This window comes from Plasmodium falciparum, assembly GCF_000002765.6.
Source record: "Plasmodium falciparum 3D7 genome assembly, chromosome: 2".
Lineage (NCBI taxonomy): Eukaryota > Apicomplexa > Aconoidasida > Haemosporida > Plasmodiidae > Plasmodium > Plasmodium falciparum.
Window position 1 is genome coordinate 232,501 of NC_037280.1, and position 15,230 is coordinate 247,730.

General features: G+C 19.6%; 5 protein-coding genes across 6 annotated transcripts in view; 3 read left to right on the forward strand and 2 right to left on the reverse strand.

Moving 5' to 3' along the window:
- The window catches only part of PF3D7_0205700.1 (RNA-binding protein, putative), a gene marked incomplete at both ends in the record, with an annotated part of 1,389 nt that extends 1,360 nt beyond the window's left edge, over nucleotides 1-29 (forward strand). For both annotated transcript variants that reach the window (XM_024473261.1, XM_001349531.3), the window contains one exon: nucleotides 1-29. This exon is cut by the window's left edge and continues 80 nt beyond it. In XM_024473261.1, the coding sequence (XP_024329073.1) occupies nucleotides 1-29 (29 nt within the window).
- Nucleotides 30-228: 199 nt separating this feature from the next.
- On the reverse strand, nucleotides 229-976 carry PF3D7_0205800 (PH domain-containing protein, putative; the record flags this gene model as incomplete). Its single annotated transcript, XM_002585342.1, has 3 exons — nucleotides 229-281; nucleotides 511-682; nucleotides 839-976. The coding sequence occupies 3 exons, from the start codon at nucleotides 974-976 to the stop codon at nucleotides 229-231; spliced, it is 363 nt and encodes a 120-aa protein (XP_002585388.1).
- Nucleotides 977-2,736: 1,760 nt separating this feature from the next.
- On the forward strand, nucleotides 2,737-6,316 carry PF3D7_0205900 (26S proteasome regulatory subunit RPN1, putative; the record flags this gene model as incomplete). Its single annotated transcript, XM_001349533.2, has 4 exons — nucleotides 2,737-2,757; nucleotides 3,035-5,719; nucleotides 5,982-6,096; nucleotides 6,237-6,316. The coding sequence occupies 4 exons, from the start codon at nucleotides 2,737-2,739 to the stop codon at nucleotides 6,314-6,316; spliced, it is 2,901 nt and encodes a 966-aa protein (XP_001349569.2).
- Nucleotides 6,317-6,745: 429 nt separating this feature from the next.
- PF3D7_0206000 (DNA repair protein RAD2, putative) lies at nucleotides 6,746-11,296 on the reverse strand (the record flags this gene model as incomplete). Its single annotated transcript, XM_001349534.1, has 1 exon — nucleotides 6,746-11,296. One exon carries the CDS (start codon nucleotides 11,294-11,296, stop codon nucleotides 6,746-6,748), a length of 4,551 nt encoding a protein of 1,516 aa, XP_001349570.1.
- Nucleotides 11,297-12,857: 1,561 nt separating this feature from the next.
- PF3D7_0206100 (cysteine desulfuration protein SufE) lies at nucleotides 12,858-14,199 on the forward strand (the record flags this gene model as incomplete). Its single annotated transcript, XM_001349535.2, has 4 exons — nucleotides 12,858-13,234; nucleotides 13,557-13,635; nucleotides 13,751-13,835; nucleotides 13,991-14,199. The coding sequence occupies 4 exons, from the start codon at nucleotides 12,858-12,860 to the stop codon at nucleotides 14,197-14,199; spliced, it is 750 nt and encodes a 249-aa protein (XP_001349571.2).
- Nucleotides 14,200-15,230: the final 1,031 nt, after the last annotated feature.

Consider the following 15,230-nt stretch of genomic DNA (forward strand, 5'->3'; position numbering starts at 1 on the left):
ATTATTTAACACCAACTTTTCCAAATTAAGATATATTTTTTAAATTTAAAAATTATAAAATTTATATATATATATATATATATATTTGTTTATATATTCAAAATAGCTAGCTGTAAAAGGAGAATTTTTTTTTTTTTTTTTTTTTTTTTTTTTTGTAAATTAAAATAGCTGTAATTGTCCCATATTTTTAAATCCATAATTTGCACATTTTTTTACATTTTGTTTTTGTTAACAATCACTTAATAATACTGTAGGTTTTACCATCTGTTTGCTTATATGTTCTATAAAAATAAATAAATAAATATATATAAATATATGTATGTGTATTTTTTTTTTTTTTTTTTTTTTTTTGTGTGTATGATAATTATTTGATGCTGACATATAACCCTTATGAATATATTTAATTTATATATTATGAATATATTTAATTTATAAAATTATGAATATATTATTTATTATATATTTTATTTTTATGTGATTTTAAATAATATGCATCATATATAATATTACTTATCCATTTGTTTTTTTCATTTTCATCTACAGTAACAAATAGAATATTTCTGTTTTTGTAACTTATGTTAAATAAATGAATGTTCGAAAGACCCAACTCGTTTTCAGCATGTTTAATTTTTCGTATGTCTTCCAATGAAGTTAGTTCGGTGAACTTGTTAAGGTATAATATCTACATATTTTTAAAACAGCAACAAAAAAAAAAAAAAAAAGACAATAAAAGGACTAAAATGTGTAGCATAAGGATATATATATAAATATATATATTATATATATATTATATATATATATATATATTATATGAATTATATTATTTTAATTTGTTTACTTCCGTCGGTTTTTCTGCCTGATAATATTCAGACTTAAATGAGCAAATAAAATTTTTTGTTAATATAATATATCTTTTTCTTAGCTTCTTCAAATACTTAGACTGTTTAAACACCCATCCTTCATTTACTATTTCCATTATAACAAAAAATTAAAGAAAGAGAATAAGTGAAACGAAATCAATTATTAGATAGATAAATAAATAAAAAAATAAAAAAAATAACAAAATAAATAACAAAAAAAAAAAAAAAAAAATTCTTAAAGATGGTACAAAATAAAATACATACATATATTTATATATATAATAACAATAAAATTATGTGTCGGATTATTTAAAACAATTAATTTTATATTTAAAAAGAAGAAAAATACATTTTAAAGTGTTTTATTCTACTTTATGGATATAACCAAAAGAAGATACACGAAAAAAGAGACAATAAAAATAACTAGAAGGAAATTTTTTTTTTTCTTATTTATTAGAATAAGAAAAGAAACGCTTTAATTAAAAAAAAAAAAGAAAAATAGATAATATATATAATATTATTATTATATATATGTATAATATATAATATAATTTAAATAACTTCAAAAGATTATATTTTTTTTTTTTTTTTTTTTTTTATTATCCACTTATTAAATGAATTTTAAAATTATTTTAAATAAAATATATATATATATATATATATATACAAAATGTTCTTTAACATGTGTATGTATATATATTTTATATATATATACATATATATAAATAATAATAATATTTTCATATATTCAAAAATTACAAAAAAAAAATAAAAATACAATTCATATCTCAAAATGGATATGAACTAAAATTTTCCCTTTTATTTTTTCTTTATTTTTTTATTATGACTAAACTATTTTTGAAAGAAAATATCAAAATTATATATATTTTGTTTTATAGTGCACATGGGCATATATTAAATATATCATCATGTATATAATAATATAATATTATATATATATATATATATATATATATATATATATATATATATATATATATTATATATATATATAATATATATAATATATATTAAATATATATAACATAAATATTCATATATTTGTTCTTACATTTTATTTATTTATTTATTATTTTTTTTTTTTTTTCATCTTCTTTGCCCAAATATATATACATATATATATATATATATATATATATTCCTAATTTATTTTACATATATATATTATTATCATATTTTGTATTTATTGAAAACTACCCCACAGATAAGATGAAAAAATAAAATATTACACAGATTTAAATATAAATTTTAAAAACAATGTACGAAGTAAATAAAAATAAAGAATGTTAAATTATAAATACAAAAAATATGAATATTTATTTTTGAATTATAATTATTATTACAAAGAAAGAATTTTTATAATATTTTACATATATATTATGATATATTTACTATTATTTGTATAACCTTTCATTTTTTGTAATTATAATTTTTTTTTCTTTTTTTATATATATTTTAACTCCCCAAAAAAAAAAAAATTAAAAAGAAAATATATGTATATATTTATAATATATTTTTGTTTTATTTGTAAGAAAATATATAAATATATATTAATATATATATTATTAAGATATATAGCCTTATACATATATATATATATATATTTAAACATTTGAACAAGTTAAACAAAAAAATTGTATAGATTGATATTCAAATTTTATATATGTTTAAAGTGTTATCAAGATAAAGATATATTTAGTGATGATTTTTTAATAACATATATACTTTTGAAATATATAAATAAATATATATATATATATATTTATATATATATATTTTTTTTTCTTTTTTTGTTTTGTTTTTATTTTATTTTTTTTTTTTTTTTGAGAAATAAATAAAAACCCCAAATTATAAAATGACAGCAGAGGATAAAAAGGTAAACAGCAAAGTGTACAAATGTTTAAGTAAAAATAAATATATATATATATATGTGCATATATATGAGTGTAACATATGATATATGACAACATTTTGTATAGTACATATATACATACAAATGTATGCATATATATATATATATATATATATATATATATATATATTCATTTATGTAACAACTTACTACCTAAATGTTTTATTTATTTATTTATTTATTTATTTTATTTTATTTTATTTTATTTTTTTTTCAATTATTTTTCTTACCGTCTTAATAGGCCGTATCTATACAAGTTCCAGTGAAAGATGTGGATGATAAAAGAAGAAAATTGAATAATTCAAAAATAAAAAAGGAAGAATTAAACGAAGAAGAAAAGAAGAAGAAAGAAGAATTAGAATTATTAATTACAAGATTAAGAGATGAAGATGTAAATGTTGTAAATTTGTCGATTAGTTTATTAAATAAAGAAATTATAGATACAAGTGGTATATTAACATCATCGTTATTAGCATTAAAGGTATTAAAAACACATTATAATACGTTAATAGAAATATTTAATGAAATGATATTTGAAGAATGTAAAAAAAAGTTAAGTAATATGATCAGTGCATTATCTACAACCATAGGAGATGAAAATAATATTGTAAAATTTGTTATCACAGGAAATAAACATGATTTAATTAATTATGGACATGAATATATAAAAAATTTAATAACGAAATTGTTAGTTGAATATAAAATATTAAAAGAAGAAGAAAATAATCAAAATGGCCTAACAACAACAAGTACAACAAGTAACAAACTTGTTACAATAAATCATATATACGATATAGTAAATATTGTTGTACCCTATTGTTTTGCACATAATACAGAATATGAAGCTATTGATTTATTAATAGAAGTTGATAAAATTAATGATATTTATTTATATGTAGATGAAAAATCTTGTGACAGATCAATATTGTATCTATTAAATTTAACACATTATAGTTCATCCACAGATGAATATTATAAACTAATGGATGTTATTTTAAATATTTTAAAAAAACATAATAAACATGTAGAATGTTTAAAAATATTATTGAGATTAAATAAAATTGATAAAATTAAAGATCTTATTTTTGAATGTAATGATATTTTAATATGTAAACAAATAGCACTTATATGCTCAAGACATTGTGTACATATACAATTCACAGAAGAAGAAATTAAAAAATATACACATCTTAATTTAAATGAAATCTCCACCTTAACATCAGGAGAACATTTATCTCCCATATTTTTAAAATTAGCAAAAGATCTTGATGTCGAAGAACCCAAATTACCGGAGGATGTATATAAATCACATCTTGAAGAAAAAAGAAATACAACTGTATGGGATTCAGCTAAACAAAATCTATCTTCGACATTTGTTAATGCATTTGTAAATGCTGCTTTTTGTAAAGATAAATTAATGACGGTTAATTCTTCATTATGGATTTTTAAAAATAAAGATTATGGTTTAATGAGTGCAACTGCATCTATGGGATTATTATTAATGTGGAACCTAGATGAAGGATTATCACAAATAGATAAATTTCAATATAGTAGTGATCAATATGTGAAAGCAGGTGCTTTAATGGCCTTTGGATTAGCATGTACCAATATAAAAAATGAATGTGATCCAGCTTATGCCTTGTTATCTGAACATATAGATGCTGAAAATGCATTAGAAAAAATGGGAGCTATATTAGGATTTGGTTATGCTTATGCAGGTACTAATAGAGAGAACTTATTAGATATTCTAATACCACCATTAGTTGATAATGGTTGTATTATTGAATGTAGTGTATATGCAGCTTTATCCTTAGGATTAGTTTTTGTTGGATCACAGAATAGAGAAATTGCTGAATATATAATAGATACCGTCTTAGAAAAAGAAAAAATTAACAATTCTTTAGATACTCCTATAGCTAAATTATATGCGGTTGCATTAGGACTGTTATTTTTATGTTCAAGAGAAAAATGTGAAGCTACCTTATCCGCTTTAGAAATTATTAAGCATCCTATTTCAAAATATATGATAGCAACAGTAGAAGGTATGGCTTTTGCTGGATCTAATGATGTTTTAAAAGTTCAAAAAATGTTACAAGTATTAGTTGAAAAAAGAGGTGATAAAAAAAATAATTCCGATAATAAAACAACAACAGCAAATAATACAGATAATAATAAAAGTTCTAATGCTGATATAAATAAAACTACTACTACAGATACTTCAAAAAAAACGGATAACAATAATAATAATAGTAGTAGTAACAATAAGAATACAAAAAGTAATGAAGAAAAAAGTTCATCTAGTAAAAATTATGTGGAAGATAATTTAGATCAATGTGTAGCTATTTTAAATATTGCACTTATTGCTTTAACTGATGATATTAGTTCAGATATGACTACCAGAATTATTGATCACTTTTTACAATATTCAAATGTAAATCAAAAAAAAGCAGTACCATTAGCACTAGCCTTACTATTTACATCCTTTCCAAAACCAAATATTGTAGATATTTTATCAAAATTAACACATGATCAAGATCCTGATGTTGCATTGCATGCAATAATTTCTCTAGGATTTGTTGGAGCGGGAACAAATAATTCAAGAATAGCTATCTTATTAAGACAATTATCTGCATTTTATTGTAAAGATACCAATGCTATTTTTGTTGTAAGATTAGCTCAAGGATTGTTATATATGGGTAAAGGTTTACTAACTATTAATCCACTACATTCAAATCGTTCCATAATTAATTATGTCTCCTTAGGATCTCTTTTAATAACAATTCATGCCTGTTTACAATTAAAATCTACTATCCTAGGAAAATATCATTACTTATTGTATCATTTGGTTCCTTGCATTTACCCAAGAATGCTTGTAACGGTTAATGAGAAATTGGAGTCTCTTCCTGTGTCTGTTCGTGTTGGACAGGTAAAAAAAAAAAAAAAAAAAAAAAAAAAAAAAAAAAAATATATATATATAATGACAAAATTTACCTGACTGTTCATAATTTTATGAACCAAATAGCTATTTTAGAATATTCATCAAAACGAAAGAGATAAAATAAAATATATATATATATATATATATATATATATATATGTATATATTTATTTATTTTATGTTATTTTTATTTTTTTATCATAATAATATATATCTTTAATTTGTAATTATAATATTTTCTTTTTGCTAGGCCGTTGACATTGTTGGACAAGCAGGAAAACCCAAAACAATAACAGGATTTCAAACACACGTTACACCTGTGTTATTATCGCATACTGATAGAGCTGAAATGGCCACAGAAGAATGTAAGGATTGTTCAAAATATTATATTAATATATAATAATATATATTAATATGTAATAATAATTTTGTTGTTTACTAAGAATTTAAATATATATATATATTATATATATTGTATATATTTATATATTTTATTTTTCTTCAGATATATCCGTCAATGATACCTTAGAAGGTATTGTCATTCTTAAAAAGGATCCAAACTACATCCCACCATCCATAAATTAACCATAGGACAGTTCAAGAAATATAACATTGACAAAATAAAATGTGAACATATTTATTTTTATATGTTACAATTTTGTACAAATGGAAAAAAAGAAAAATGAAGTTTGTTTTTTTTCTTTTTTTTTCATTATTTTATAATTTTTTATACATAAAATCAAAATATGAATACCTAAACATTAATTATAATTTAAAAAAACTTGACAAAAAAAAATAAAAAATCAAACATATATATATATATATATATATGTATAAATTGTAAAATGTGTACGCAGATATTGCGTATTGCAAATAATATTTTATTATAATTACACAAGAAAAAAAAAAAAAAAAAAAAAAAACTACATGTTTTGTAATAATTTTAACGGAATGATTCTTATTTATCTTCCCATATATATATATATATATATATATATAACTATTTATTTATTTTTATTTTTTTTTCTTGCTTGATTTTCTCCTTTTTATATGATCCAAGGCCGATGACATTCTCTTAGATTTGATAATTCCTGCTGGATTTATATCAATCAATGGTGATATTTTACTATCCAAATGAACGGTTTTATTTTTTTGTCTCTTTTGTTTATTATTTGCTCTAATATGATCAATTAAATCATCTACAGTTTTTCTTTTTTTCTCCAAGAGTGGAAAGAAGTCCTCAATTTTTGATTGATATGTTCTAACATTAACATTATATTTTTGTAAAATTGGGTTTAGGACATTAAGAACTTTTTCTTCTGATATATTTGTAGTTTTATGTAAAAATTTTGTTATACTCTTAATATCAGGGACATGCCATTCGAATTTTTTAATATCTGTACATACCTTTGGATACTTAAAACATTTATAGACTTCTCTATCAGGAAAATTATTTGGGAATATCCAATTAAGTTTATAATTTTTATGAGTATTTAAGAATTGCTGTATTTCTTCATTATACATATTTTTATCTATTTTTCTAAAAGGGTTCGATACAATATCTTTTAATATTTTTAAATCCTCAAAATTTGGAAAGGCTTTAATTATTTCTAAAGCATTAACAATACCTATACCATGCACACCTATTGTATAATCACATCCACATAATAAGGAAATATTAATTAATTCTTCTTGATACAATCCTAACTTTTCCTCAATAGCTTTTTTTTCATAAACTTCGACTGTTTTTTTTTTATTAAAAAAATTCTTTATAACTGTTTTCCCACTAAAAACTAAAACATCCGAATCATCACTAATAATAGCATCACAATAATTTTTATTATTTAAATATGAACATTGAGCTTCTGCTTCACATGGAGATTGTATATATGGGATACCAAAAAAATTTAATAATAATTTTATATCATCATTCATTTCATCATTTATTTCAATATTATTTTTTTTCAACTTTTTATATTCTTTTATTAATTCTTCATTTTCTTTATTTGTTTCTTTTATATATGAATCAATTATTTTATTATCTTCTAAATATTCAAAATAAGCACCTTCATCTAATTTATCTTCTTTTAATTTATCATTATTTTGTTCAATATTCATCTGAAAATTATCCATAACTTGTTTCTTATCTAATAATATTTCAAAATAATTTTGTTTACTCAAATTGTTAATATCATCACTTTTAAGTATTCGCACATTACTTATATCTTCTTTACTCATATATTGTTTTCTCAAACTTTTATTTTCTGTACATATAAATTCATTACTCTTATGTGATTCTGTCGACTGTATTTTATTCTCTACAAATTCGTTTTCTCTTTCATCTTCCCCTCGTTCGATATTATATATATTATTTACATGGTTTTTATCAACATCCGAAATATAATCCTTTGATAAATTTTTTTCTAATTCGTCATCATTATCATAAATATTGTTATTATCATCAAATTTTGACTCTTCTAATTTATGACTATCCTCAAAAGATATTTCTATTACCCCATCATCTCCTTTTTTATCATACTCCACATTTGTTTTGTCCACTTTATTTTCCTTTACTCCTGTAATATTGTTTTTGCTCACGTTGGTTTTCATATCATCAGAAGAAACGGAAATATAATTATTCTCCAGATCATTAGAATGCTCAAATTCATCAAGTAGAACACACAAATTAGGGCTAACGAGCTCATCTTTTTTTTCCTTTTTATATTTGATTTCTTCTAATATAATCGATGATGATGAAGATGATTTATCATCATTTTTATTATTATATTCTTCTATTTTTTCATTTACATATATTTTTTCCTGTACACTACAATTTTCAAAATCATCACTTGATGTATCATTGTTTTTCTCTTTTTCCTTTATTTTGTCTTTAAATATAATATCTTCTTCATTATATTTTTGTTCATCTGATATGTATATTATGTTATTTTTTTCTTCATATTCATTTGTAATAGGCTCATTCCTAGTTATAAAATTTTCGCCATCTTCATATAAACTTTTGTTTTCATTATTATTATCCAAATTATCAGCAGTATAATTATATTCTTTTATATCAGCTAAAAGGCTATCACCAAAAATTTGGCTATCATCTAATAAAAGGTCTTTTTTAAATTCATTCTCTATTTTTAAAAAGAACGTTTTGTTACTATCATTATTATTTTTATTATAATTTTTTTTTTCATTAATTTCTTCTTGTTCAAGCTCTAAATTATAAATTTCATATTTTTTATTATTATCTATTTTAATATTTTTAAATATATCAGACTTATCATGCGTATCTCTTATAATATCATTATTTCGATAACATTCCTGTGTAACGAAATCAATTTGGTTTTTAATATCTTCTTTTGATTCTTCCCCTTTAACATATAGATCCTGATATTTACTTTCAGTAGTAAAATTATATGTATTTAATATGTCATTTAGAAATTTTTTTTTTTTTTTTTTGGATTTTTTTTTTTGTAAAACATTATAATCTTTTATATTAATATTGTCTGTATTTTTTGATAAATCTTTATTTATTAATAATTCTCCTTCTACACTTTGAATATTTTCAGCCATTTTTATTTTTAATTTTTCGATTTCAAAATCGGTTTTAATCATTCTTACATATGTTTCTAATTGTACTTGTGAAAAAACATCCATATCGTCTTTTGATTTTATTGCTTTGATTCTATTATCAGTATACCATTCTTCTTTTATATCTTGTAATATTTGATACTGTAATTTCAAAGGTAACTTTTCAAAAATTTCTTTATTAATTTCTTTGAATAATGGAATCCGTATTTCTTCTTTGTTAACATAATAAACTTTATATTCATCTTTTCCTTCTAAAAATATATTAGATGTATCTAAATTATTTGGTAATTCTAATATATTAATATTTTTATTACTTATCCCATTATCATTTATTTTTTCTGAACTACATTCCACATTGTATTTATTATCATATATATTCATATTGTTTTTATTGTGTTCTATAATTACATCATTATTATCCATATTATTATCATTATTATTATTATTATTATTATTATTATTATTATTGTAATTATTAATATTAATAGATTTCTCATCATTTGTAATAAACATATTTATTTTCCCCCTTTCAATATTCTCATCATTTTCAAGTCTACTATTACTACTACTATAACACGAATCCACATTTATCAAATTAATAAATGATTTCTTTTCTCCTCCTTCAATTAAATCGTCATTTTTTTTATAATTAATATTTTTTAATAAATTCATATTTACTACAGGTGTACTATTATTTTCATCTAACACATTAAGATGTTGCTTAAATTTATTTTCATGTACTTTTAATGTTTCTGAAATTTCCAACATTTCCGTATTATAATTACTAATATCAATAATATCTACAGGTCTTCTCATACATAAAAACCCCTTAAACGTTTTTGGTATGCTTTCATAATATTTTTTTCTAGCCATATGTTTTTTTCGTATTATTTGTTCATCAATATCATCATTATTATATACACCATTTTTATTTTGTATATCTTCCTTTTCATCATCATCATCAAGATATATATTATTAATATTTTCTTTATTTTTATATACATAATTTTTTTGATCTCTCCGTACTTCATTAATATTTTCTTTATCTTTATCTTTATCGTCATCATTGTTGTTATTAACATCTTGTACTTTATTATAATTTATGGAATAAGATAAATTATTTTCATCTTTATTTCTATTGTCTAATTTGTTTATGTTCTCCACAGTACCCATATCACCATCTTGTTCACCCAAAAAAAGAACAGGACCAAAATCTGTTATCATAAATATTTTATTCTTTATTTTACTTAAATCATCATTACATATAGTTAGAACATCCTTAACACTCACAGGCACATTTCCAACGTGCTCTACTAAACTGTTTAACGACTTATCTTTCTCTTTAATATCATCATATATTTGTATTAAACTACTTTTTGATATATCGGCATTGATTTTATTTGGTGTGTTTGATTTATTTTGTGTGTTTGATTTATTTTGTGTGTTTGTTTTATTTGGTGTGTTTGTTTTATCTTCTATATTATTTGAGTTGTCATTCTTTTTATTTTTACTTTTCATAGAATTCAATAATGTCCTTTGATAATAATTATAAACAAGCTTTTCAGCTGTTTTTTTAAATTTTTCTTCATAATTCCTTTTCTTAATGTTTCTTTGAAATATAGTTTTCCTTTTTAATTCTGGTGGGTTGCCATCAAATATAAATATCGGTCTTATATTATAATACAATAATTTACATATTCTTAAAAAAAAAAAATAAAGATGTGCTTTTTTAATATTATCTGTTTTTATTTCACTAGATATATTTTCAGAAAAATCTATCCACAAATCATTGAATATGCTCATGTTATCAAAAGATTTATTTCGTAAGTCTTTCACGTTATTAGCATAGGTCAGTTCATATAACCATATACTAACATCAATTGCTATTCTTTTCCCTGTAAAAATCTCGGGATTAACCCGAACACCTACAGGAGATACAATGGACCAAAGACCTTTAACACCCATCCCTTGGAATTATTTACACATTATATAAAAAATAAAAATTAAAAAATGCTTTTTTTTTAAATATGTTTTTCATAATAATTCATACCACCTAACTTTAACAATAGAAACATATAAATAATAAATATATATTTATATATATGTATATATTTATGTGTATATGTTTTATTTTATTTTCCTTTGTGTACCACTTTCATATATTATTTATTTTATTCATTCAAAAATTTTAAGCTTAATGTTATCGTTTTTAAAACATAATAAAATAAAAAGGTATTTATATATCATTATAATTATTTATGCATTCATGGACACAATTTTTTTTTTTTTTTTCTTTTTTTACTTTTATTCAATGAAATGTTAGCAAATAAAATTAAAACTATATAATAATTTTTTTTACAATTTATTTTATATATTGTATATATTCTTAAATAAAATTATATATATATATATATATATATATATATATATTTATAAATATATTCCTTCCTAATGTATTACAAAATATTACGTAAAAATCTCTTCAACGCCACACAAACGTCAATTCATAGATATTATAATTTGTTATATAAAATGACATAAGGGAAAATATATTGGGTATATAAATAATAATATATACTTCTAAATATATATATAAAAGAACTTTGCTAAAATTATATTTATATATATGTATATAAATATGTATTATTTCATTTTTAATCAATTTATTTATTTATTTTATTTTTAATCAATTTATTTATTTATTTAATTTATTTTTAATCATTTTATTTATTTATTTTATTTTATTTTATTTTAATTTTTTTTTTTTTTTTTTTTTTTTTTTTTTTTTTTTTGTTAAAATCGCTAATTGATAGAAGGAACAAATAAATATAGATTAAATATTATAAAAATTATGGGTTCGCATCTCTATTTTATAGATATAAATATAAAAAATAACCATAAATTCATTATATATTTTAAATATATACATATATATAATTATATCATATTATTATTTTTTCTTTTTTTTTTTTCTTTACACAATATGTTACTTTTATAAATATTATATAACACTTATAATTTCATTTCATTTCATTCATTTTGGTAGTTAAAAAGAAAAGGTTATTTGTTTTCGGGCATACCATTTAATATGCCCATATTTAAAATTAAAAATAAAATATTATATATATATATATATTATATACATATCATATTTTAAGTCATATATATTATTTGAACTTTCTTTTTAAAATAAGAACAATTTTATTATTTCATGCATAATGTGAAATGGTTATAAAATCGTTTATCATATATAAAATATTATATATATATATATATATATATAATATACATATCTGTGTTTTATTTTTCATTTTTATCATTTTATATATTTCTTTTTTTTCGTCCTTTTTGGATGTTGTAAATGCTGAATAAAAAATGTAACCTTATTAACATATAACATATTGTAACATAATACATATACTCATACCAATATATATAAAATATGAACAATATTTAGTAAATGACTCCAATTTATTTTTCAGTAATCTCCAAAAAGAAAGAAAAAAAAAAAAAAAAAAAAAAAAAAATGAATAAAAAGAAATTAAAAGCACATTTCTTTGTTTTATATATAATATGCTCATGTTTCATTTTAATACTTTCTATTAAACATGATAAATATAATAATGAATCCAAAAAAAAAAAAAAATTTTTTAAAATAAGAACAAAAATAATCTTCTATAAATTAAAAAAAGTTAATCAAATTAAAAATGCTCCTCAGTTATACATACAATTTTACAAACCCAAATGTCATAAAACTACCCAATCTTTAAAGGACATATTTAATGAATTATCAGGAAATAAAAATCCGGAAAATCCAAAAAATATAGATGAATACAACTTAACACCAAAATTGAAAAAAACAGTTGAACTCTTTCAATCGATGCCCAACAGTCCATATTACAAGTAAATATAGAAAAAATTAAATGAAATTAAAATAAACACATAAATAAATAAATATATATATATATATATATATATATATATGTGTTTATATATATATATTTCATATCATTTATTACCTTTAAAATAACAAAAAAAAAAAAAATGAAAAATTTATTTTGTTTAACACCCCTTACAACGAGTTGATTAAGAAAATTATCATCTAATTTTTTATCATTAAAGATATAAACATATGTATCTTCTTTCTTTTAAGTTTCCATAATATAACATACACTTATTTATATATATTATAATAATATTACGATGATTTAATATTATTTTTTAGAAGTCAACAAGTCATATTAATGGGGAAAAAAATTTCATCAATGCCTGATAAACATAAAATTAGACAAAATCAAGTTTTGGTAAACATTAAAAAAAAATATATATAAATAAATAAATACATGTCCCGTTTTTAATTACTTTATATATATATATATATATATATATATATATATATATATAATCTACACATAACAGGGGTGTCAATCGGTAGTATATATTTACCCAAAAGTAGAAGAAAATGAAGATAAAAAAAAAGTTATTGTATGGTTGGGTCATTCAGGTAAAATATAAATATAAATAAATAAATAAATAAATATATATATATATATATATATATATATATATATATATATATGTTGTTCTATGAGAATACAGTTTTGTCTTTATTATATATATATATATATAATATATTTTTCTTAAACATGTACTCTTTAGACGGATTATTGACAAAAGGAATAGTGTACATATTAACTGACGGCTTAAGTGGGTATATGCCTGAAGATATTTTAAAAGTAAACCCCAATTTTATAACACTTACTGGTATTTCGGAATTTTTAACAATGAGCAGAATAAATGGATATTTAAATATTATGAACAAAATAAAAATATTCTGCACCAATATATTGAAGAATATGGACAATTAATTTTTTTTTTTTGTTTTTTCTTACAAATTAAATGAAATATGTTTTTAATAAAATGATATTTCTTTTATTAAAAATAGTATCATATTATATGTTTTTTTCCCCATGATATGTTTATTCATTTTTTCTTTTTTTAAAAATACAAATATTAATTCAATATTATATATCACATTTCAATAAATTTTTCTGTATTATTCAGGTAAAGTGTACAGGAGAAAAATAAAATTAAATATATAAATAAATAAATATAAATATATATATATAAACATATATATAATTAATCATTTATATTTTTAATAAACAAAACGTACACATTATTATTATATAACAAAATAGTACATATATTTATTACATCGTTTTTTATAATATATATATATATAATAATAATATTTATATTTTTAAAAATATATATTATAAATTTTTGAAATAAAAAAAAAAAAAATAAAATCTCTTTAATTTTTGGCTAGCTGCATTTTTTTAAAATGAAGGAAAAGAAAAAAAAAAAAAAAAAAAAAAATCCTCTTAACATAGTATAAAGAATAATATTATAAATTATAATATATAGAAAATCATAATATAGTGGGAAAAAAAAATAAAGAGGTAAAAAAACGGAAAATATATACAAAGAGAATGTTTTGTAAATCTTATTTTTCTAATATATTTAAGTTTTTTCATTTTTTATAATAATATTACAAAATGTGCATTTTTTCATAATAAAAGAAAAAAAGAAAAAAAGAAAAAAGAAAAAAAAAAAAAAAAAAAAAAAAAAAAAAAAAACCTTAGCTGTGTGTTTATTTTAACATGTTCAATATATATAATCATTAATATATAATAATGAGAATTATAATGAATTTTTAATATATATATATATATAGGTATATTATTTATATTATATTTATTTATATATTGATTTATTATATATTTTATATTAAACTGCCCCAGTGATCAAAATATGAGAAAATTTTATACGCATGTTTTATTAATAATTACAGAATAATTTTTAATTCCCCAATCATCTTTAAAAAAAAGAAAAA